At 45.2% G+C, this 26,435-nt stretch overlaps 1 protein-coding gene across 1 annotated transcript in view; it reads left to right on the top strand.

The window, feature by feature from the left end:
* Ptprm (protein tyrosine phosphatase receptor type M) overlaps positions 1 to 26,435 on the top strand; it is a 680,548-nt gene that overhangs the window by 245,232 nt on the left and 408,881 nt on the right. Inside the window, exon 3 of the mRNA XM_051154461.1 lies at positions 14,707 to 14,978. Coding sequence (XP_051010418.1) covers positions 14,707 to 14,978 — 272 coding nt within the window. The remainder of the gene's footprint in view (positions 1 to 14,706; positions 14,979 to 26,435) is intronic.

Raw genomic sequence — 26,435 nt, 5'->3', positions numbered from 1 at the left:
TTTCCTGACCCTCGTTAATTGTATAAGTTGCACTTACTTGTATAAGTTAGGTATGAGAAAATGAAGAGGAAGAGAAATTATCCTTGAGTAGAACTCCCGCGGCCATGGCTCTTCTTCTGCCTTGTGCATGCCTTCATATCTCATTGTCAACAACTGGGAAGGTTAATTTGTATAATAGCGAATGTCAGGGCGACTCTCCTGGACTTCCAGCCGAGAGCCCAGAGCGTGGGGTGTCTCTGTGACTCCTCAGTCTCAACCCCATGACCTTTCAGTGCTTATTAGATCCTGTCTATCCTCACCAGGGTTGTGTAAGCTAAGGGAACTGGACATCTGTTTTGGATCATTTGGCCTAGCATCCCACTCTGAAGTCAGGCCATGTGAGTGTGAGCATGTCGTTTTATTGCACTGGGGACCAAGAATCAACAGCATGCTCCAGGCCTCTGAAGAGACCCTGAGTCCGACTTAATTGTGTACGCTGTATTAAATGTCCTACTGAAATTTCATGATTTTCAGCATACCTTGGCAGCTCTCAGAGAAATAGATTTTATTCTAATCTCTTTATCTTGCAGTCTGTCACCAATTCTTCTTGTTGTTGTTGTTAACTTAAGAGAAAATAACAGAGATAATTCTGGCTTCGTACCACCATCACAAGCATAGTGGGCCTTAATTTCTGTTTTGCGAATAAAGAAGTCTGTGTAATTTGAGAATATAGTGGGGTTTCTTGTTTTCTAGAGTGGTAATTGAAAACTGAAGGTGACCCTAATAGCATTGGGGGCACTTTGCTACTTTGGATTTCCTCCACAGCGCCTCTGGCCACAGGTAGCTAGCTGGCTACCCAACTCTGAGAAAACCTAGGAAGTCTGGATTCTGTGTGTATAGTTAAAACACTTGGCCTAGAACTAATGAGACCAGGTTTTTAAAAATTCTAGTTTTTAGTGTGATTCCAGGCTAGTATTTACAAAAACAAAAAACACTTCTGAATGTAGAGCGACAGTGATTTTCTTCTCAATGGGTTACTGAGGGGACCGAATAAAAGAGTGCACACGGGGCGCTCAGCAGGGGTGAGCTGCCCAGCCCTTCCAGCTGATGGTTCCCTTGACAACGACATCAAGGAGGAAGGAAAACACAGAGGAAGTCATGATGTCTGCCAGGGCCAAAGTAGACAGGGCAGGAAGACGGAGACTTCTGGGCCCAGAGTCCACTCAGCAGCCTGTTCACTGGAGTGATAGGGGCACTGCACATATACCAGGGACTGCGATCACTAATGAATGAGAAGTGACTGTTTTCATGTTTGGAACAATTTTTTTTTCATATTAATGAAATAAACCACTATAAAATTGGAAGCACAGAGACCTACCTCACGGGACTTCGTGGGTAGCTGTTAGGATGTGCCTGATTTAAAACGTCCAACTGATGGCCAGACACCCTGTGCTCCCAGCGCTCACGAGGCTGAAACGGGATGTCCTACTTCTGTAAGGCGGGCTGGATCTCCAGACTCTGTCTCAAAACAGCAACAAAAGGGAATAAAATATCCAGCTGGGTCTTCCTGTGTCCGCATTGGCTTGGAGAGTGGTCCACAGCTTGTTACTGCCAAGTGGACTAGACAAAGGATTATTCCTTGAAAAAAAAAAGGGGGGCATGGGGACTGCTTCCAGAAAAGTCTTCAAATTAATGACTATGGGTTTACATGTGTATAAAAAGGGGGCTGGGGGAGGTATACTGCTGACTCCATGGTCTCAATTTGTAAGTGTTTGGAAGTCAGGAAGAAATTATTTTTTTCTTTGAAACTGTTTGTTCTGGTATTATTATGTTTATTATTATTATTATTATTATTATTATTATTATTATTATTACATGTCATACATATTTAATAATGTTATGCTATTATTACACTACTATAATTAATATTATTTATACTACTACTATTTTTATATTGCTAATATTTTTGCTATTTTGAAAAATAAAGAGAAAATTAAAATATAGGGAAGGAAAGAGGAGCAGGACATATGTGTGAACAGAAAACAGTTCTCAGGCCTTCTTGCCACCTGGCTGTCCAGGTCTGTGCTGCCCCGGGAGCTAATGATAGAACCTCTCCAGGTGTTGCTGGCGCGTTGTATGTGGGCCTGTTTGTTACCAGGCGAGGACAGGCTAGAGCGAAAGGGATCAAAATGGAAAATGTAAAGCAGCTATACATTACATAGGGTGCCAGGTGAAATCGTTAGCTAAAGATAAAAGGAAAACAATGCTAAAGATGGAGGGGCAGGGCTCCATCAATGTTCTTTCTAATGAAATCTTTGGCTTTATTAGAAATAAAAGATGTTTTATAGAGTTCTTTTTTGTTGTTTTTTGGTTTTTTGGGTTTTTTGTTGTTGTTGTTGTTTTGTTGTTATTGTTGTTTTTTTTTTTTTTGCTTCTTTTTTTTTTTTATTAATTTATTCTTGTTACATCTCAATGTTTATCCCATCCCTTGTATCCTCCCATTCCCCCCCCCCCCCCTTTTCCCATTATTCCCCTCCCCTATGACTGTTCCTGAGGGGGATTATGTCCCCCTATATATTCTCATAGGGTATCAAGTCTCTTCTTGGCTACTTGCTGTCCTTCCTCTGAGTGCCACCAGGTCTCCCCCTCCAGGGGACATGGTCAAATGTGAGGCACCAGAGTACGTGAGAAAGTCGTATCACACTCTCCACTCAACTGTGGAGAATATTCTGACCATTGGCTAGATCTGGGAAGGGGTTGTTGTTTTTTGAAGACAGGGTTTCTCTGTGTAATCTTGGCTGTCCTGGACTCACTTTGTAGAGCAGGCTGGCCTCGAACTCACAGCAATCTGCCTGCCTCTGCCTCCTGAGTGCTGGGATTAAAGGTATGTGCCTGGATTTCTGAGAGATTGCATCCACTGAAACTGGGGTTACAGATCCCCGTGAAGAGCCATGCGGACACTGGGAATGGAACTTGGGTTCTCTGGTTCTCTGCTACAACAAGCCATGTTCATAACTGCTGAGCCATCTCCCCAGCCTAGACTTCATTTTTAAAAAAGAACAAAGTAGAGCCTTCATTAAAACAACTCTGATAGCTCCCTATTAGGCTGAGAGATAAAGACGTGTATCTGGGAATCTGCTTCTGAGGCGTAACCCTGATTGCTCTGACTTGGCTCTTTAGTCCACTTTAGTTACTGTAGGTAGACAAGGGGAACAGGAAATGGCAAAGCTTGACTCCAAATCTCTTTCCAACACATGTGTAAAATCTGTTCTTTCTCTCACCTCCCTTGATTCATCTCTTGTACTGTTTCCCTGTTTAAGTGGATATGGCACACTTGTTTGTCCACACAAGTCATGCAGTACGCATAGATATAAACTCATTATTAGCTGGTTTTAAAAGTTTATATCAAATTAGATTTCCAAATATATTTTGTGAATTGCAGGTCCAGTTTCATACCCCAGGAAAAAACACACTAGTTTACTGTAATGCATCTTCGGCAATAGAATTGATGCACATTTCAGTTGATATTGGTAGCCTTTTCAAAGGACTTTATTAACATGTAAAATTCTAGCTAATGGAGTGTTCCAAATGTTCATGACTGGAGATTGTAGTTATATGAATTTTTATCACCCAGATCTTGTCCATCTTGGTGTCTTCCAACTCTCAGAAGAGTCACCATGTCATCCGTCTGTGTCACACAGGTGGTACAGAGTGAGTGGTGCTGTCTGGGTCTCCATTAACATGCAAAGTCACCCTCCACCCTCCACATGGAGTCAAAAGCAGCTTATAAAATGGGGTTCTCAGGGCAAGGTTCAGTAAGGAGAGGCAGTGTTTCACACAATGTAGACTAACTCAGGACAGGCCACAGACTGATCTCAACATGGTGTTTATCTCTTTGCCACTTGAAAGTTCAAAATAATTAGTTTTGAGAATAAAACTCATAGCTTTCACCATCACCATTATTGTGGACTCTTATAAAAAGACACATGCACACTTGGAATTGGACAGACTTGGCAACACTCCAAGATTTAAGCCCCAGTAGGAGATATTTTAATAGGTTACATCTAGAATGATTCTTTAAATTTAAAAATTGGCACCTAAATGTTGAAGAGACATCTAAATCTAGTATTCCTAGTTTGTATTGCCAGCCTTGTTGAGCTGAGTAAGAGCCTATGTAATTACATCTTCATTGACACCCGTAAGGTCATGGGTGAGAAATGACCTTGAAGTAAGTACTTAGCTGGCCCATCTGTTACTGCAGTGCTAGGGTCAGATGCTGGGCCTGACAGTCCTAGCATGCTAGGTTTGGCCACCTGTCCTCCACAGGCTAATTAAAGAAACCGCTAATGGGGAGAAGCAGAAAGGGAAGATGTCCTCAATGTGGCTACACTGGGAAAATAAACAAATAAAGTGGTCCACCCCTCAGAGCCATCTTTGAGCGTATTTATATTTTATGTGAACGCTCGTGTGTGTTGGTGTAGTCATGGCCACACATGTGTGGGGACCTATGGAGGCCAGGAAGCGTGAGTCTGTGCAGCTGGTGTGATGGGTGGTTGTGAGCTGGCTGAGTTCTGTGCTGGCAACCAAACTCTGGTCCTCTGGAAGAGCTGTAACACTCTTGACCACTGGGCCATGTCTCCCACCCTGATGGTCAGGTTTAAATAAAGAGGAAAGAGGATGTGTAACTGAGAAGTCCTGGCCTGGGTGCGAGATGACATCCCACCCACAGGTGACTCATCCTTAGCTCGGCTCCTGTCTTTCCGGCAAGGGGACTGGTAAGTTGTGAGAACCATCCAAAACCTCTTCCTCAGAAACAAATTTCTTTTATGGCTGACACCAGGCTTGGACCTCTATTTTCTCCTCAAATGAAACTCATGAGGAAATTCCATTTTCTTGGGGTTCAATGTTGCAGTAGGCTTATAGCCAAAAAAAAAAAAAAAAAAAAAAAAAAAAGGCACACGTGTTTCTCTTTAGAACAGTGATTCTCAGCCCCCCTAATGCTGTGACCCTTGAATACAGTTACTCGTGGTGACCCCCAGCCATAAAATTATTTTGTTGCTACTTCATAATTATAACTTCACTACTGTTATGAATCACAGTGTAAATAAATGTCTGATATGCAGGATATGCAACCCGATGAAAGGGGGCCATGACCACAGGTTGAGAACCGCTGCTTTAGGCAATCCTGGCTCTTGCTAAGATGGGTTCTCATCTTCCCAGACCAGGTTCAAATACACAAAGACAGGAGCAAGGCCAAATTGTACATTTCTACTCAGCACTAGGTCATGTGATAGACAGTGGCTGAGGGTCGCCTGTGTCTCCCTGGCACAGCGATGACTGCTCTGCTTGCCTTAGCCATTTCTTATTTTACAGGCTCAACTTGGAAAGGGCTTTCCCATAGCCATAGAGCTAGTAAATATTGTCTATTCAAAAAGGGCAAAGGGTTTGATTGTCATGGTATCTACTGTTGGAATGTTGAAAGCAATTGTTTCCACTTCCTCAACCTCTGCAGTAACAACTCAGAAACACCTGGGATTGAAATCTTTGCATTTTAAAAATGTATTCATGTTAAAATTATACCAAGCATTTGAAAACATTTTGGCATAATGGTGAAAAGAAATACTGTTCCAGTATCTCAGCTATAACTGTGCAGTTGTTTCTTGATATAATATACCAATTATTTATTAATGTCTTGACTGTTTCTTATTAATTAATCTGAAAGATTCCTTAAATTCTAGGCTGTTTTGATAATTTATATATTTGAATGTTGTGTCAATAGTTTTACATGAAAGCTGGTTCAGTTTCATCTAGCAAATGTTTGTTTGTTTTTTGGCTTTCGTTGCAGTTGGGAAAAATAAGAATGAGTCAGGGTCCCATCTGGCCTAAGCTGGCCTTGAACTCACGGTGCAGTGGAGGGTGACCTTGACCTCCAAGTCTTACTGCTTCCACGGCCTGAGTGGTGGCATTTACCACCATGCCTAGCTCACATGGCTCAGTTTTTGATATCTTCTTCCTGTCCTTTGATCAAGCTTGCAAACACTTTTTTTTGTCCTGAGCCAGGCTAATGAAATGTCCCTTGTCTTCCTCTCAGGAGAAATGGCAGCTTTGCACTGGGATGTAGGTAGGAGTTTTGGTATTCTTAGGAGAGCTACTTACTGAGTACCACTAGTAGGTGTTTGTTAAGCTAGAAGTATCAAAGATAATGCCTTTGTTAAAACTCAAGTTTGGTCTGTATTGTATTTCTGTACTGGTCTGTATGTTATTTCTTAAGGGGAGTCATATTTTAGCTGGTAGATGGTCATCAGAGCTACACATGACAAAAAGGGAAGAAAAAAGGAAGGAAAGAAGGAGGGAGGGAGAATAGGAAGGAAGGAAAGAAGGAAGAGAGGAAGGAAGGAAAGAAGGAGGGTGGGGGAAGGAAGGAAGGAGGAAGGGAAGGAAGGAAGGGAGGGAGGGAGGGAGGGAAGGAAGGAAGGGAGGAAGGAGGAAAGGAAGGAAGGAGGGAAGGAAGGAGGGAAGGGAGGAAGGAGGGAAGGAAGGAAGGAGGGAAGAAAGGAAGGAAGGAAGGAAGGAGGGAAGGAAGGAAGGAGGGAAGAAAGGAAGGAAGGGAAGGAGGGAGGGAGGGAAGGAAGGAAGGAAGGAGGGAAGGAAGGAGGGAGGGAGGGAAGGAAAGAGTCTCTGAGTCACACTGATTTGAGGAAATAAGTGGAAGCTTATACTGTGATGGTTTGTGTCACTCTGAAATTTAGAACAAGAAAAAAAGAGCTCATTTCTAATGATGTCAATCAATAGAACGCTTGACGTATGGGAAATTAAGCAGCCTGTTACAAACCTTCTAAATTGCCTGCCTGTCAGTGCTCAATTGTTGTACTTGAGGCTTGTGCCTGCGATACAACCATTAGCCTCCTCAGACAGTTTAAACATTGTTTGTTTTACTTGGGTTCTGTTTCCACACTTATAAATTATAAAACACACACCTAGTATTTTCCCAGATAAGTCACTGAGGCAATTTGTCTAGATGATGCAATAAAATCCAATCTAATTCTGATGAAAGCCTCACTCCTCACAGAAAAGATGATCCCGTTGCTTGTCCAGGCAATTTCCAGGGCTTCCTCTCTTCCCAAGAGCCTCTTCAATGCTGCTCTGTCTCTTATGATTCCCGCCTCTCTCAGATTCCTTTGAGAAAGTGCCCAATGGCCCTAAATCTACAATTATTTGCAGCTATTTCATCTCTCATATATGTAAATGTTGGCAAACTTGGGGATCCTCGCTCTGCCCCTTTGCTTTTGTAGATTCTTCTTGTGGTGAATAAGAAACATTTAAAGACTGGGTTTCAGCCGAGGTGTCAGGTCCTTGACAGACAGACAGGTTTGGTTTATTGCTTCTAGTTCTCAAAATGCCCGCCACTTACTGTCTGTTCAGGAGAGCCCTGCTGGGCTGAAAGAATGTGGGGGTGTTCCGAGAGTCCTGTGCCCAGCTCAGGGCTTTTATGAATCATAACAGAAACAGCCTTCCAGTGGTCCTATGAATCACTGAAGTGAAAATTACGTATCTTTGAACTGTTTAGTACGGTTGTATTACAGCAAGTGTCTTTACACACAAGGCGTATGGACTCTGCTTGTTAATTTGATGGGACTGTGTCAGTCAGCATTTCGATACTGTAACAAAGCACTTTGGTAATCACCTTAAAAAGAGAAAAGGTTTACTTCGGTTCAGTGTTTCGGAGATCTCAGTTTGAGTCCACCCCATCCGTCTGAATGAGGATTTACATTGTATAACGGACATGTGGCTGAATGAATCTACTTTCCTTTCTGCAAGGAAGTGTGGAAAGAAACGAAGTGTCCTGGATCTCACAGCTGCTTTCCAGGAATGCCTCCAGTGACCTTAGACCCTCTCACCAGACCCCATCTGTAAATTTCCCACCACCTGCCGAGAGTACCAACCTCGAAACCAAGACTTCAGCACATGATCCTTGGAAGAACTTTCCAGAAGCAACGGTAGCATGTAGGAGGATGCGGAATTCTCTCAGAAAGATTTCCCGGCATCATATAGTAATGGCTGTGACTCTGAAGTGTGGCCATCTCAGGATGAGACTGTCAGCTTTGACCCCAGGGGCGGCTCGTGCCAGACCAGTATAAATTTCTGCCCAGTGTCCATTTTCCTCTCACGGTAATCTCACTAGAGTAAAGCAGATATGGCATACACACACACACACACACACACACACAAAGCATGCCATTAACCAGTGGTTTTGGTCAATAACTGTTAAGAATTGCAAAAGAAAGAGTACACAAAAAGATTTTGTTTGGCCTAATGGAGAAGTTTTATTTTCATGTTTTGTTTCCTAGTGGCTGCAAAAGAACAGGTTCGTGTTTGCAGGAGGGTGAATGTTTGCAAAGGGCGCAGAGCAGGCAGCAGCGTAAGAAGAGCATATGGTGTGCGGTGTGCCAAATGCGGAGCAGGCTGGGAAGACACCGCTTTCCATAGCTGCCAAGGTGCTCAGGAATGCCTTGGAAGTGCTGCTGGCCACTCTCCCGGAGACTCTGCCCCTGAACTCTCTCCCTCAGCTCGCTGACTTTTCTCCCCCCAGAAGCTTTTCATCTTCACAGTTTGCAGGGTCTCTCATCAAAGGAGACATATCTGGCAGTCTTAGCAATACTGGCTGAGGGAGTAGGAGTGGGGTGTTTGACGCTTCAGAGAGGAGGTGAACCTCTAAAGGATAGCTTGAAAAACATGCAGCCTTGATGGCTCTGGGGCCCCACTAACCAGGAGGAGTTGTAGTTTGGTCTTAAACCACTCAGCAGCTGCGAATCAGTTAAAGCTTGCAGCCAACATGGAGTTATTTAGATTGCAAACTGAAAGCCAGTTGAATAGCAAGCGAGAATGTAAGTGACATTTACATAAAAGTTGTGTGTCAGTATGTACATGTGTGCTCTGCTTCCCATGTGGATGGTGGGTTGCAATGTTTAGCATGTTTTGTACTGGAAATTATAGTCAAAACATTTGAAAACTATTAAACTTGTAGCATAAGCCTCTGGGGCATGCAGCCAAGAACACTGAGCTCCCCCATCTCTGTCAGCCACTCCCGGGGTTCTGGGCTCAATGCACCCAGTTCCGTTTCTTTGGATCTCTATTGTGACATTTGTTGAGGCCAACTGTGGACAGCACTAGGCCCAGGCATGTGTAGGTGGGCTCTCCCTCCCTGCCTCCTCCCCTCTGGATACACGTGGCCATCTTCTATGCTGGGATGTGCTGCACCCATGTTTTCTTCCGGCCTGAAAACCTGTACTGAGGGTCCTCAGAGGCCTCCTAGCCACCATGTTGACATCTGTCTTTCTTTTGTCCTCTTGCCTCCCGCTCGTCCTCATCTTCCTCAGCAGCGTCTGTGTTGCAAACAGTTGGCGTCTGGGACTCTTCTCTTTGCACAAGCCAGATAAATTTACCACATTTCCCCATCTGTTATGAAGCAGAAGTGTAGTCAGCCCTCTGTAGACTTTTCCACTTCCCCAGAGTCAAAGTATTTGAAAATATCTGTCAAGAATTTGTACCTATACTGAGTGTATAGATTTTTGTCTCATGTCATTAGTCCCAAAGCTGTAGCAGATTACACTTAATTACACATTATGTTAGGTGTTACAAGTCATCTAGAGCTGATGTGAAGCACACACAGGGCTTGCACAGGCTCTCTGCAGATAATCTGTCATTTGTCTAAGGCCTGGAGCATCCCGGGCCCTAAGTATGAGCTAGAACGGACCGTGTGGGCAGTACCTGGCCTCAGTATTGCATGGCTGTTTTGTCGTAATGTTTGAGGGGCTGGTGCAGCTCAGAGCTGGCCCATCCTTTAGATTCTGGGCTACAGCAGCACAGAAATTGACAGTGAGTTTTGAGAAAATGTCCATAGGATCAGAGAGAAGAATTTTATGTTCCTTTCATTGAATAAAAACGAATCCACCATTTATATTTTGTGTGTCTTCATTCCATTTTCTAGCATCTTATGTTTATGCCATTTTACATAAATTTGGCTGAAATGCACTGAATTTAAAAAAAAAGAAGAAGAAGTTTTTGCATTGTAGATGGCTTGAAACCCTGCTATTATAGTGAACACAGTTGTTGCCGCCAGTTGTCTCTGAGTCTTCAGCCCAGATGGCCCCACCCACCTGAGTCAGGGTGTGTGACAACAACAGAACCTTAAACATGTTTTTGAGGGCCCCCCACACCTAAATTCACAAAATTGAAGGCAAGCTTGTAGAGAAAAAAAAAAAAAAAAAAAAAAAAAAAGGAAGGCTCAGTGGCTGATGGGTAGGGGTGACCGATAATCTGTAGCTTTTGTTGAAATAAGGTTTGGAAGGTGGATTTTGTAATGGCTCCTTTTCTGTCAGCCTAAGTAGCACAGGCTCTGTAGCCACGAACACGCCCTCTTTTTTCACTTCAATGGTCTCTGTACCGGTGGGTGCGACGTCTCAGCTTCATTTTGTGTGTATCGTTCCTCCCCACCAATGCAAATTTTAATGATGGGGTAGACAGGACTAAGCAATCCTGCACAGTTATTTCTGCTGCCACAAACAATGACGGAACATAGTCTAATCAAGACCATTCGCCAATGGATATGATTAAGCTAAATTTAATTCACTCAGCGATTCGAGACTGGGAGCACTGCGTAGTCTCAGAACAGAGTTGTCCTTCTTTGGGGAAACCAAGGTACTTGCTCCCAAACGCTTAGATGCCTGCATCTACAGACTGACTCGCATGGAGCGCATTTCACTTGTCTGCAGTGGCACATCTCACGTGTACATACCTGAGACTTAAGGGTATTTTGTTATCGGACCACAAACAGAATTCCAGCATTAATTTGAATTATGATTGCCTTTACTCATTTGCCCAGTTGGAGTGCTTTTTTGTGGGGAAAGGGAATTCAATTCAAGGAGGTACAAAGGGAGCCACAGTTACCCTTCAAAAGCACCTGTCCTGTCAGTCAAAACATTGAAGTGGAAGTGAAAATTAAACATTTAGTATACAGGGTTACTTTGAAAAAATAGAGATAATAGTCTAGAATTGAATGTTTTAGTTTGTTAAACTTCACTTCATAGCAGATAGTGATACACTCAAACAATTAACTGACATCTCTTCCTCCCTCTTGAGATCCTACTATATACAGCCCTGACTTTCCTGCAGGCTTTGGGCTGCTGGACTTCGCTAAGCACAAATGCTCCCCCTGGCTTCTCTAAACTCACTGGCTGTCTGGAGGTACATCACTGTCAGGATACGTCGCTGTGCATGTGAGGTCTCCTTTTGTACTTGAAAGTCCAGTGAAACCCTGATGACCACACTCAGAAAACGAAGAGTCCCTTCCCCAGGATGTACGGCTAACACCAATTGGGTTGTGACATCTCAACATTAATATTTCTATAGAAACAACAGAAGATTTACAAGTTACCATTTAGGTGAATTAGGACCAGGAGAGGAGGAGGTAAAACAGGCCAAGATGAATGGCAGAGAACTGAAGATGCTTCGTGAAGCCGTGTGCTTAGGACACCGTGGGAGAAACAAGGTCCCAGCAGTCAGAGCGTCGAGGTATCTTGAACTTTGCAGCAAGCATTGTCCTGAGTGCCCTTCATCTCATTCACCAGTAGTTATGGGAACTGAAGAGAGAAGATGAGGCTCCCCCGGATGCTCATACCTAACCAACACCTCCCCTTTAAAAGCCTCGGGCGTGCGTGTCAGTGGAGGGACTTGTTGCTGTTCTATGTAGGCACAGTTTGCCCACGACTGTGGGGTGTCCTGAGGGTGAGGCCAGGGGGGAGACGGTGACTGTGCATACAGATGTTTTGCCAGTACCGTGCTTGGTGCTTGACATGTTTGCTACTACTTCTACAAAGTCATGTGTTGAAACACGGGGTTGAGACAGAGACAAACCTGTGCAGCTGTGTAGCCAGGGCCACCTCTGATAAACACACTGGCCTGCCTAGTACCGAACCCAAGATTCTCCCCTCCTTCACCCTAAACACTAGGCCTGTGGCTGTCACTAAAGGACCAGAACCCTTTCTCTTCCCTCGGAGACTTCTTCCTGCCATCTTGGAGGTGTGAACAGGGTCTCCTTCCTTCGCCGGCATCCCGCCTTCTTGAATGTGTAGGAAAGAGGCAGGAGGCTCTATAGTCCCTTTCTCTGTTCTTAGTCTCCAGGACAGATGAGCCAAGTGGGAGAGGTGTCTCCTGAAGCCATCAAGTGTGGTCTTGTCCCTCCTGTGGCTTCTCTGCAGGGATGTCAGCTTAATCCAGCAGAGACTGTGTACTGCTACAATTTTGCCTCTAGTTGAGAATTTTGCCCCAGCTCCGAGGGGTGTGTGTGTGTGTGTGTGTGTGTGTGTGTGTGTGTGTGTGTGTGTGTATGTATGTTTTCAGGACACATTGATGTCCTAAAAAAAAAAAAAAAAAGGGCAGGAACTGGAGGAGCTACGGCATTATGGGTGCCACTACTCAAATCTGTTTTTCAGAAGCGTATCTTACAACCAAGGAGACCATATTCTGACTGAAACAGGGACAAAAGAGAGAAAGGACTGTAAGACTTGGACTCCCTTGAGTGTAGTAGTTCCTGTTTATGTCAGAGATAGGTTCCAAATCCCATGTGACAGTGATTATGGATACATGGAGTCCTGGACGTTTCCAGCCCTCTGTGCAAGCACTGTGCTGCTTGCGACAGGCAGCCTGACCATCCAGAAGGCTGTCAAGTGACTGGTGAGTGGGCGGGGGGCTGCCTCCATGGTGAATCGCCTGGGGGTTGTTCTTGCCTTAAGCACAAAGGAGAAGGACAGCGTGGAGATTCTACGTGCTAAGTTTAGAGTGCTGGGTTTGCTTGTTGTTGTCATAAAGAGTTTCACACATGAGTACTTTGTACCATTTCTGCCACACTTTCCCTCACTCCCTCTCATGTCCCACCACTCCCTTTCAATTCATTCATGACCTTTTCTTCCTTAATTATTGTTACATACACACCACACACAAAGACACACATCACACACACACACACACCATACGTACACACCCATCTCCATACACCACGCATACTGTACACACACACACAACACATACAGCATACACACTCACCATCCACAACACAAAGTCATACACACAACACATACACACACACAACACCACACCACACACACCCCAACATACACCACACAGACAGACACATCACATATGTACCATACACACTTTGCTGCCTACAGCATTCACACTTATCCCACAAACCACAAACATCACATATACCACTGCCAAAGACATACACAGACCACATATAACACACACACACACACACACACACACACACACACACACACACACACACACACCACATATATGGTGCTCTTTTTTTCCTTTTCTTTGCTTTCTCTTTGGAAATACCAGCTTGTTCTGTTGCCCAAGCTGATCTGCTGCTGCCTCAAGCCTCCTGACTAGCTGCTACCACAGGCAGGTGCCACCACGTCCTATTCCAAGTCTCTCCTAAATCATACTTGAGTTTCCTCTGTGGTTTAAACTGTATTCCAAACACAGTCCTTCCCTGGTAGGCATGGGACCCATCCTTGAAATGTGTTCTCATTTAAAGTAGGCGCTGTCATCCCCTCTCAGGCTTTTGATGGGATTTGTGTTATTTGTGCCTGTTCAGATAGATCTGGGACATTGGAGTGCTTGACTGCAAACTTGGAGACTCTTTTACTCATCCTAAGGGGTGATAAGATGGTTCTAGAACTGAGACCCTGTTCCAGCTTGCACTGGTACTAAAGCTAGTTGACAGCACTAACTGTCAGCATTCATGCCATCATGTGATTCCTTAAGAGCAGTTTATAATGTAGTATTCATAACATATTTATCATTTAATAGAGTATTTATTATAATTGAATTTATATTATAAATACACATATATAACATGACTATATATTATATAAAATAATGTTATTATAATATAACATAACAATATAAGCTATCCATGCTCATATTTTTAATTTGGTCCTTACAATATTCTGTTAAAGATAGTCTTCTTGTTTGGCTGTAGGAATCACAGCATATGGACGTCTTTCCTGGTGTCGTGTAGTAGTTTGTTTATAGATTGCTCTGCTGCATTAAAGCGTGAAATGGCTAGTGTTGCCCCATGCAACCCTTGAAGAGAATGAGGTTGTTTTGTGTCTAGCTTGCCCAGTGCAGTAGCCACATGTGCCTTGGATGCCTGAAAAATGGGTGGGGTCGCTGAGGAGCCAAAGGACTTTAAAAGTGTGAGGTTCTAATTGACTTGATTATAAATAGCTCCAGGAGGCCAGTGGCTAACAGACCGACATGATTCTAAAGGTTCCAGTACAAGCTCGTTCTATGGTAGGCTTATTGCAGTAATGTCTGAGGCGCCTTTCTTCACTGACCCCGTTAATGCGTTATGGCTTCACAGAGGCAGAAGGTAACAAACCAAAAGGGCAGAGGTGGGGGAAAACTGAAGTTTTAAGCACGTCAGGTGGCGGCATACACTCATAATCCCAGCACCCACGAGACTGTGTGACATAGAAGGACACAGCCTCTCTCAAAAAGACAAAGGGGACTCCTTTTAAGCTTAAGAGACACATGTGTGATTACTTTGCCAGTTCACATAATGGTAGTGGCTTTTCAGAGGGCACGGGGGGGGGGGGGGGGGGGCGGGGAGGAGCTGCAGCTTTGGGTTGTAACCCTCTGCTTTCATTTCCACAGGCTCCTTCATGCTGGTGAACACATCTGGGAAGCTGCAGGGCCAGAAAGCCCACCTGCTCTTACCTCAGCTTAAGGAGAATGACACACACTGCATTGATTTCCACTACTTTGTATCCAGCAAGAGCCACTCTGCTCCTGGGCTGCTCAACGTCTACGTAAAGGTGAATAGTGGGCCGCTGGGGAGTCCCATCTGGAATCTATCTGGAGACCCGACCCGCACGTGGCACAGGGCAGAGCTGGCCATCAGCACCTTCTGGCCCAACTTTTACCAGGTATGCTTCACGCTTACAGTGCCTTCTGATTTCTGCAAGTATACGGTGCTTTTGTGTTAGTGTCATCAGAGAATGTGTACGAACCTTCCAATGCCACAGTGACTGTGGCCCAGAGTACCTTCTAGAGTGCATCTGTATGAGTGACACCAAAAGTAATTCAGACTTGTTTACCCCAGATTATATTGTTTTAGGGAAAAAGCAGTGACCCATGTTATGGTCTGAAGAAGTGGCTCAGCAGTGAAGACTGCTTTTGCAGAAGGCTGGAACCAGCCATGCCCAACCTTTACCCCAGTTCCAGAGGGTCTGGCACAGTCTTGTAACTTCCTTGAGTACCAGACACTCTTGTGGTGCACATACGTACATGCAGACAAAGCACCCAGACACGTAAGATACCCTAAAAGAAAAAATGTATAGAAGACTGTTTAGTGATGTATTTAAACTTTTGTTGGCCAGTTAATAAAACAGGCATAAAACAATATATTTAACTCTGTTTTATATTAAAAATATCTAATAAAGACCAAATATGTTATAAAACAAATGCATAAAATGTGGCATCTCCATAGCTAATGAGGTAACAAGTGATTTTTTTCCTTTTTGCATTATCAGATTGTAAATTTTCTCCATTTGCATTTACTGCTTTTACTTATAAAAATTAGGTTTTTTTTTCTCCAAGATGGAACATATCCTAATTAATGGACACTCTGTTTTAATGTAAATATATTAGTGACTGGTCAGCAATGGAATTTCACAATGTGGCCTTTGGGACAGTCTCCTCCCCTCTGTGTTTAACAGTAAGCAAAGGCAGTGGGCTGCCTGGGTGAGCTCCCAGGCTGGGCAGCTAACAGCCTTGTATATTAAAGCATGGTTGTGGACCTGCCTTTTCTCAGGCACATTTCCTCTTTTCTGTGGAGCGGACTGTAGGCTCATCCCCAGCTCAGGCCGATGGGACGTACTGCGCAGGAGCAGTACGTGTCCCTCCCTGCCCATCTTTGTCCTCATCTCCTTCACGCGGGCCTGAGTTCTGCTCTTCAAAATCTTAGCGTGAGCCCTAAGACCTTTTAAAGGGACTCACTATGATGTGTGACGTTGACTACAATCAAGATTAGAGTTTCTGTTTTGCCTTTTTTTATACTTTGCTAAAGAGCCATGCATGTCCAATGAATGACTTAAGCTATGAGCAATCTTAGGATACCGGGCTTATCAAATGATCACTCAACCACATTGTAATAGGGTGGTTCTATTTATTAGGCTAGTGCCATTTTTTTCATTAATTTTTTTTCATTTATTCTTCTCTCATACAATACATCTCTGCCACAGTTTCCCCTCCCTCCACTGCTCCCAGCCCCACTTCCTTTCTTTCCCTCAGATCCATGCTTCCTCCATGTCTCTTCAGAAAGGGGCAGGCTCCCGGAGACAAGGAAGGGGAAGTGGACTAGACTTTGTTGGTGAACTGGGCACGAGTGGGGCTGGAATAGGAGCCATTGCCACTTTCGGCACCTTCTTATTTTCTTGAACAGCTTACTGCTGCTACAACACTCCGCCTTCCCAGTGGTGGACACCATCCAGAGGCCAAAGCCCTCCCGGCTCCCTCTCCCTCACATTATTGAACAGTGCATGATTTACCAACTAATGTCAGAACACGAGTCTCATAGCTTTGGGGTTTCTGCAGGCCACTGCTTTGCTGCTGTCACAGTCTCCTGAGCCACAGCAACAGTACCATCGACTGGGCGGCTTAAACACAGACACTGACTTCTCACACTGCAAGTGTGGGAAGGCCAAGGTCAGGCACCTCTTCTCCCTAAGGGTGCTAATTCTGTCATGGAGATACCATCTTCATAACCTGATCCCTTTTCAAAGGCCCCACCTTCTGATAACAGTGCCTTGGAAATTAGTGTTTCACTGTCATTGGGGGTGGCACAGTGATGGTTGTCAGTGCATAGCATTGATTGCTTCATGAAGAATCACGGCATGCTTTGAGCAGTTCTTTAATGTGGTGACTTTTAGCATCTCAAAGGCATGTGGGGCTAGCACCTCCACATATTTCCCTCTTTTCTGCCTAGGGGTAGAAAACATTCGAAGCCAGTGCCCTAGTAACGGCACACACACTATTTAATAGATAGTATATCCAGGACATTACAGGAGATCTCAGCAGGGGACATAAGTAAACACAGAAATATCAGCCTCAAACCTACCACTGAGATTTGAGTTATCTTGTCTACCTGCAAGGAAAGAGATGGCTGCTTTAACAGAGATGGAATAAAGGGAAACCACCGCCCAGCATAACTTCCATCCCATCTCCTCATTCACAGCCTCATCCAAAGTGGAGGTGATCAATTTCATAAGAGACAGGATGATGCCCACTGGGTACCGCCATAGCTAGGGCTTCCTTGGTGTAGACGAGCACACAGGAGGGATGGTGGTTATCTCTCGATGCTTTTACAAGTATGAATCATGGTGTGTGGGGGTGGGGGGTCCTTTGCTTTGGATGAGAAAGCCTATGTAGGTTTCTCTATAGAATCATCCACTGGGCTAAAGATATGAACCTGATTTGTGATGATTAATAGTTATAATTTCAAAATACTGAAGAAGCTGTGGTATTATGCACGCATAAGATACTTTCTTGGGGAACCCGGTGCAAGACAACCAATAGCCAAAGGATGTGTTCTCAGGGTACAAAGCTGTTGTTTGGGGCCGGAAAGCTGAAGACAAGAGTCCTTAAAGGAGACTGCACTCATCCCACGAAAGCCTTCACTTACCAGGAAACTGGGACAGAGGGGAGGACATCCTATTGGGACTCTATATGAGAGAAGCATGGGAGAATAGCAAAGTAGAAGGATCCAGAGGGTCCTAGAAACCTACAAGTAGAACATTATGATAGGCAGATTTGGGCCCAGGGGTCCCGCTCAAACTAAGGCACCAGCCAAGGACAATACAGGAGGTAAACTTTAAACCCCTACCCAGATCTAGCCAATGGTCAGAACATTCTCCACAGTTGAGTGGAGAGTGTGATATGACTTTCTCACGTACTCTGGTGCCTCACATTTGACCATGTCCCCTGGAGGAGGAGACCTGGTGGCACTCAGAGGAAGGACAGCAGGTTACCAAGAAGAGACTTGATACCCTATGAGAATATACAGGGGGAGGAAATCCCCCTCAGGAACAGTCATAGGGGAGGGGAATAACGGGAAAATGGGAGGGAGGGAAGAATGGGAGGATACAAGGGATGGGATAACCATTGAGATGTAACAAGAATAAATTAATAAAAGTAAAAAAAAAAAAGGAGACTGCACTCTTGAGAGCCCCTGTTAAAGGGACAGGTAGCCACTCTCCCTCAACACGCATCTGCATTCTAGCGGGAGCTGCAGCGTTTGTCCAGATCACAAGAAGTAACATATATATATATTTGTAGTATTAAGGTATATTCACATAACAGTTTCTTGAATTGTTTTGACACCTGTAAATGGAGATTGTTGCTTGTCTGTGCGCTCGTTTTGTGGTGCATGCTAGCCACGAACTCTCCCAGTGAGCTACATCCCCATCTCACAGCAAACATGAGTTTCGATGGATATATGGACTGTTCAAAAGGATCTTCCATTAATACCGTGATGAGTAGTGCCAACATGAAGTTAAAGAGCACACACTTTGGTTGGCCCACTGGCTGTTGCCATCACCCATGCTAACTCACAAGGCTCAACAAGACACTGTGGCCTAAGTGTACTGAGCGTGCAGGGTGGAAATGAAAGTAAAAGGGCATTTGGGGTAGATGAGCTTCTCACTGAGTGGTGAGAGCTTCTGGAGCCACATGGATGCTCTCAGGAGACAGTGAGGAGGCAGAGTGGGTGGTGCCTCACCTGCTCAGGGCTTCCCAAGTGCGGCTCCTGGAGTCAAAGGATGTTAAGTGACATATGGGACCCAGAAAAAAAAAAACAAACAAACTCTTTTTTCAGACATTAGGTAAAACATAGAAATCCTCCCTCCCCCCTCAGTCCCTCCCTCTCCCCCCCCCCCCCCCGTGTGTGTGTGTGTGTGTGTGTGTGTGCGCGCGCACGCGCAAGCACGCGCTCAGGGGTCTTGACAAACACAGTTTTCTACTGAGCTATCCCTCTGCTCCTGTGGTTTTTTTTTTCCCTAAGAATGTTCCTGAACCAATGTTTTGCAGGAGTCCAAGGCGAGCCTTCATCCCATTGAATTCTGCCCTATCCAGGACACTGGACTCCATAGTGATGGGCCGTTTCTTAGGATGCGCGTGGGAACGGCACTAGGCCCATTAGATTCCACTTTTCCCCTTAGCACCCAGGTCTGTTAAGGGTGCCCATTTCTCACTTTGAATTGGCTGTAAAATACAAGTGTTGCCTTTGATCCTGGCCAACTCTAGACCCCTGTGCCTCCATGCTCTGGCTAAGCCTCACCGGTCTTCTTGGGCACGGCTTGCTGTTCATTGTCCTCCTCTAATGTGGCCTTCGGTGCACAGTTGCCAAGCTTTGAAACACGTTTTCTCAGGGTTAAGCCTTCCTCTACAGCAGTCATTCTGTGTAGCTCTTGCTATTTATGGGAAAGCAGTCTGCAGGTACACTCGCAATGGTAACCTGCACAGAATACGGCTAATTGCAGGTTAATTATGGCTCCTTAAAACACAAATTGTCAAGTATTTGGTGATTAACACGTATTTAATTCTGTAATTAATGTTTGGCCTAATTGTTGCTCCTCAAAGCTGCCCTGCTGGGGCTCAGGAGCTGTGTGGAAGTGCAGGCTACTCCCTGCCTGGGGGCACCTGTGTTCCGGGGATGCAGACATTGACTTCTTGCCTTCTGAAGATTATTCTACTTTCACATCCAGCTCCTTTGCCTCATTGTCCTGATAAAAAGGAAACCATTCTCCCTTTGATTCCGCCCCCTCCGCCCTCTCTTCTCCCACATGTTTCAGACGCTCCAGCAGCCCTGGTGCCAATCGATTTCTCTGAGTTCTCTCTGATCATGCGCATGGCCCCTGAGCCGCCAGAATCTGACTCTCTGCTGAAGCCAGTGATTCTGACTTTAGTTGGAGGCCAAAGGCGGATGCTCCCTGTAAGCTTTGTAAAGAGGAGCACTGCAGGGAGCCTGGGAAGCCCTTCCCCAGGCTGCTCCCTCAGAGGGACTGACTGGGAGATCCATCCATAAACAGGGGAGAACGGGGATGAAAAGCTAACAAATAGGAGAGCAAGTGGCGGTTCCCCTCCCTGTTGGATCAGTAGGTGTCATAGTCAACACCCCCCCGCCCCACCCACTCCCAACCCCCGCAGAAGAGATCCACAAGAGATGCATCCGGGCCTTATTTTAAATTCTTTGTGTATCAAGGACACAAAGGCATCTGTAAGTGGGGGAGGCTAAACCAAGATTTACCCTTTGCCAGCTGATGGCTTTGCAGGTAAATGAGGGCTTGGGGGAATAAGGATGCTTTGATCGTACCCCACCTCGTCACATTTAGTGTCAACTGGTGTTCCCTGCACAGCTGCCAGGGCTTCTATGCTCTGTTTGCCACCAGCCCACACGTTTTCTCTCAAAAAGTTTGTAAGTCCCCAGCAGCCTAGATGCAAGGGTCCTCAGGATTGGGCTCTGTCGATGGAGCAGCTGCAGGAGGCATGGGTTGGTGGATAAGATTTAGTTACAGGTGAGCTAAGTCTTGTTCTGTGGCCTGTCTTGGGATCCAGGTGTGTTTCTGAGTCTCCAGGAGGGGACAGGACAGGTGTGCGCGCCCAGCTGGAGTCTGGCATCAGCTCTGGCTTCTGCAGAGCGGCTCATGAGTCTGTTGTTCTCTGAAGCATGCTTGGGAATTGTGCATTTGACTTGTACCTGAAAAACAGCACATACCCCCCTCCTCACTAAAGCCCTGTGGCCTTTCCTCTAAGAGCAGGACAATTAAGTCACTTCCTGCCTTTGGGACAACTGAGAGATTTGATGTGACAGTGAAGTTTAACTCTCCCTTCTGCGTCAACACAAGCCTAGGCATCTGCCCAGACCCAGCGTTCTGCGCTTTTACAAGATGTACGGCCTGGTTTAAGAAACCAGTGGGGACCCAGGAGGCTCTCACTTTATTATTGGCTTGGACCAGCATTCAGGAGGTTTTGTAATTTGTGTGATGGTCTTTTAATCTTCACAGCATGTCTCTTCATTTTTTAAAAACTTGCCACGTCTCTAAATCTCATTCTCGACTTGTATTTGACGATGAAAGATAGGCCCCTCTTCTGTTGCAGGCAACTCTCACACCTCTAGTTGGTGGCTGCGGATGCTGCTGCTTGCTTATCAGAACTGCCTCTTGTAATTTCCTGTTTTTGTCTTGTTTTCTGCTTTAATTTTCTTGTATCCTGCTGTATATAAGAAGGAGATGAGCTGTGATCGTATCATAGTCTTCTCAAGGGAAAGACAGCACACACACACACACACACACACACACACACACACACACACGGAAAGGCATGTTCATTGTCAGGAAAGCCTGGAGCAGTTGTTCAGGAGTACATGTGGATGCTACAGGTATGGCTTAGTGCTGTAACACGTGCCTAGCATGAGCGAGGCCCTGGGTTGGCTTACTCCAGCATGGTGATCAATCAGTTAAAGGAATAAAGAGCATTCCACAGCACCAATGATTAGTTCCATTGAAATGTGGCTGTCCTTTGAGTGTCTCTGTGTAACAAAAGCATCATCATATTTTCAGCACCACAAGAGCTGGACCCTGGAATAATTAACTCCGTTGTCTTCCTTTTTTGTATTTTTTGTTTTGTTCCTGTTATGGCTTGAAATTGGGCATTATTGTATAGCCTAGGATGCCTTAGTCTCATGAATGCTGGGATTACAGGTGTGTGCCGCCTGAAAAAAAGAATTAGCCCACTCCTTTTTTGTGATGTAGATGGAATCAAGGCCTTTGTGGGTGCCAAGCAAGCACTCCATGGCTAAGCTATGGCAGCCTTCTAGGTCTTTTCTTTTCTTTTTTCTTTCCTTTCCTATTTCTTAATATAATAGGGTTTTTGGTTTGTGTTTTTGTTGTTTGTTTGTTTGGTTTTTGTTTTTTTGGTTTTGTTTGTTTGGTGGTTTTTTTGTTTGTTTGTTTGTTTTGGTTTGTTTTTTGTTTTTTGGGGTTTTTTGGTGGGGTTTTTGTTTTGTTTTGTTATGCTACAGAATGTTCCATGACTTGGGTTTCTACTTCTCTAATTTTTCAAAGACTTATTTTATTTTAAAACTCTGTGTTTGTGCATGTGTGTGTGTGAGTGGGTGAGTGGCGGTGACTTTTGGGGCCAGATATTGTCAAATGTTTTGGAGCTGGAGTTGTAGGCAATTGTGAGCTTCCTGACGTACACTGGGGACTAAGTTCTGGTCCTCTGTCAGAACGGTGCCCACTCATCTCTCCAGCCCTTACATTTCTCTCTTTAACTCACTCGGAAAAACAATAGAATTTATTAAAAATGAATAGGACCCACCCTTGGTTTTTATTTACATTAAAACAGTCAATGACATGTGGACAGATTTTAACTGAGTGTCTGGGGAATTGACACCTGATTTGCATCTGAACGTTTTCTTGGTGTTGGTGAGGAAGCCCAGTCAGAAGGATGGACTGATTTGGGTCCTCGCATAAGCAGGGAGGATAAAGGAGCCTTCAGGGTCCAGCAGCTCCCTTCTTCTTTGGCAGACACACCCTAGGGGAGGAATTGACACCAGCTACACAAGGGCTAATGGCCAGAAGGGCATTTGGAAGGCAAAGGGGAACACATCCAGTGCCTCAGCCCTATCTAACAGCAAGTGGCTGTCCCCAAGATCCCCAAAGACTGTGGGAACCAGCGCCTGTTTTCTGTGATGTCAGTGGAGACAATGACTCACTGTGGAGTCTGTCTCAGGCTTATAGACGTCTGAGCTATCAGAAGAGCCTGATGATACATGCAAGTATCTAGAGAAATCCCCGACACAGGGAATTCTCAATCTGCGCCACGGTAAGGTTCCTCAGTCAGAGCACTCAACTAGTGTTGAGGTCACCTCCCTGAGGCATTAGGTCCAGGACACTGGCCACCCCCTTCTGCATATACGCAGATCCGTGAAGGCCCAAGTTCTTTCTTTAAAATGGTATCATATTTGCATACAACCCAGGCAAATCCTCCTGTGGTCTTAATCTTTAAATCCTGTCTGGATTACTTATAATCACTACCACAGTGCTATGTAAATAGACGTTTTACTATGATTTGGGGGATGAAAGCAGCACAGGGCTGTACCACCCTCAGTGCACCCAGTCTCACATGGAATGAAGACAGGGGCATAAGTCGGGGTGTGTCTCATACAGACCTAGATTTTGTGTGTGTGTGTGTGTGTGTGTGTGTGTGTGTGTGTGTGTAAACATTTTCCATCCACAATTGAGTTTGTGGGTATAGACCCAAGGGCTATGGTAGATTTCTGGCACTGTACCATTGCTTCTGTGGGTCCCAGGGGCCTCTAGTCACAGTGTATTTGGCCAGCCATCAATTCATGACCTTGCTTTATAACCGATTAGGTGTGAAGATGATGCTGTGTTAGTTTACATTATTTCCTTAACCCTGAACCTATAACAACGTTACTCTTCTTGCCTGGGTAAACCCTGTTTTTTAACCTCAGCTAGGACTTTGTGTATTAGGCTTTTCAGGCTTTGCTGCTCCCTGCATGTCCACAAATGACCATTACAGTGTTGTTAAGGATGGATCTGAGAATTACATATACATTTTAGGAGGCTGCAGATTCACATACAAAGAGTTGCTGAATAACAAAGATGGATTATATTTTGCCTTAATCGAATCCCAAGAAACAAAGGGTATAAATTTAAATATTGCGATAAAATTATTCTGCAATAAGGACAGCTTTCTGATTTTGTTACGTAATCGCAGTGTAGGAAGGGCCAGAGGATAAGGACATTCTTTTATTCTAAATTTTTTTGGGGGGGCTGGGAATATGGCTGGCTATAACTTCCTTGCCACAAATTCAGATCCCCAGCATCCAAGTAACCAGCCAAACGCCGTGGTGACATCCCTGGGGAGAGAGCGATGGGGGTGCTGGGGCTTACTGTCCAGCATCTAGCCAAGTTCCTGGCCTGTAGGTTCTGCTGGAAACCTTGTCTCCGAAAATAAAGTAGGGATGGATTTACACTTGGTACTGACCGCCAGCCTCCAGATGTATGTGCACACCGGTGTACACGCAGAAACAGATACACACACACACACACACACACACATACAACACCCGACGCTGGCTGGTTTTTGTCTGTTTGACACAAAGGAGGCTTGCCTCGAGATAGCACCTCTCTAGTGAGGAATTGCCTCTACCACATCGCCCTGTGGGCGTGCCTATCAGCGTTCTCTTGATGGCTGTGGGCGTGCCTATCAGCGTTCTCTTGATGGAAGATTAATATGGGATGACACAGCCATCTGCAGGCACGGCCACCCCTGGGCAGGTTATAAGAAAGCAAGCTGAGCAAGCCATGGGAAGTGAGTTCACAAGCATGTCTCTGCTTTAGTTCCTGCCTCTAGCTTCCTGCCTTAAGTTCCTGCCGTGGCTTCCTTCAGTGATAGACTTGGTTGGGATATAGAAACCAAATAAACCCACACCCAAGTCGCATTCTGTCATAGTTTTTTTTTTTTTATTCACAGCCACCGAGACCCAAACTGGGATGTGCCCTTATACATAAAATGTGTGTTTTGTTAAAAACCAAATGTCCTAGTTATTCTTAATTGTCAACTTGGCACAGCCTAGAGTCAGCTGTAAGGGAAGAAGCCTCTAATAAGAAGGAAAATAGTTGATCACATGGGTCTTTGCGTGTCTGTGGGGGATTTATCTTGATTGTTAATTGATGTTGGAGGGCCCAGCATACTGGTGGTTACCATTCCTGGGCAGGTAGTATTGGACTGTGTAAAAGCTAGCTCACCGGTGAGCCTGAAGGGAGGGGTCAGAAAAGCTATTCCTCCATGGCTCCTTGTGCTGGACAAAGTTATGTCATGACAGGCGCTAATCCTCCTAGAAGAGGTAACCTCAATTAAGAAACTGCTTCCATTGGATCCGACTGAAGGCAAGCCTGTAGGGCATTTTTTAAATTAGTGAGTAATGGAGCAGAGCCCAGCCCATTGTGGGTGGTGCCATCCCTGCGTGGGTGGTCCTGGGTTCTGTAAGAAAGCAGGCTGAGCAAACCAGTAAGCAGCACCCCTCCAAGGCCTCTGCATCAGCTCCCGCCTCCAGGTTCCTGCCCTCTTTAGTTTCTGTCCTGACTTCCTTCTGTGATGGACTACAGATGTGGAAACGTGAGTCAAATAAACCCTTTCCTCCCCCACAAGTTGCTTTTGGTCATGGCGTTTCATCACAGCCACAGTAACCTTAACTAAGATGTGTCCGCTTCAAGTTCCTGCCCTGACTCAGTGATGGGCTGTGACCTGCAAGACTAAGTGGAAATGAAACTCTTTACACTCTCCGGAGTCAGGGTCAGGCTTTTGTCAGAGCGCTTCTCCGCAGCAACAGAATGAAACTAGAGCAGCAAGCAGACAAAAGCACGCACTCCAAACCACCTGACGCAGGGAGTACAGATGGAAATGGGACCTGGGGGTGGGACATTAAAGTACTAGATTGTTCTCAGGAGTTCTTTTTATAGAGGGAAAAATTTGATTTCTGCACTGGATTTTGTTTTATTTTGTACAGTGTGCGGGACGGTCTGTAAAGTAATTAGCATTTATTGTTTGGCTTTGGCAGCTTGCAATTATGTGTATTAAAAACTTGGTTATGATATTCCAAGCCACAGTGGGCTTTTAAAATAACACCTCTGCAGCGTCATTGAAAGCCAGGGAAGTGGAGTTTCTACCCGCCATTCCCCGAGTAGCAGGCATGCTGTCTTTAGCTGTGACAAAGCATTGCTTTTGACATGTGCTCTCCTGTTAACCAGAGTAATGACAGTGTGTTGGAAAGCCAAGCAGGAAAGTCTCCAAAAACAGAGAGTAAATATTTCAGGCTTTGCAGCCCAGACGGTCTCTGTGGCAACCAGTCAGCTGTGAGGTTGTTGTCTGAGAACAGCCAAAATCAAAATGTAAATCCAGGAGCCCGGCTGCCATCCAATAAAACTTTGTTCGTGATGTGGAAATTAGACATATCATCCTTCTCCATCACAAAATGCTGGTGCTATCTCGGCTTTTCTCCCACCGTTGAAAGCTATTAAAGACTATCCTGGGCTTGATAACAAAGCTGAAACAGGTGGGAGGACAGATTTGGCCCCTGGCAGTTGTCAGTTTAACTTTTATGGTGTTGAAATTATGTCATATGTCAGGTGTGGTGGAGCTGACTTTAACCCGGCACTCTGGAAGCAGTCCGCGGTTACAAACCCGAAACCATAGGGCGAGAAGGGATTCACCCTGCCCACCAGGTCTTAGGAAGCCTGGGGGCTCACTTCTCAGTCTATCTCCCACACACCCCCTTAACAAGGGATGGACAGAAC

Source organism: Acomys russatus, chromosome 12 (genome assembly GCF_903995435.1).
Source record: "Acomys russatus chromosome 12, mAcoRus1.1, whole genome shotgun sequence".
Taxonomy (NCBI): Eukaryota; Metazoa; Chordata; class Mammalia; order Rodentia; family Muridae; genus Acomys; species Acomys russatus.
The sequence above is the reverse complement of the archived record's forward strand: the minus strand, read 5'-3'. Positions and strand labels throughout refer to the sequence as shown.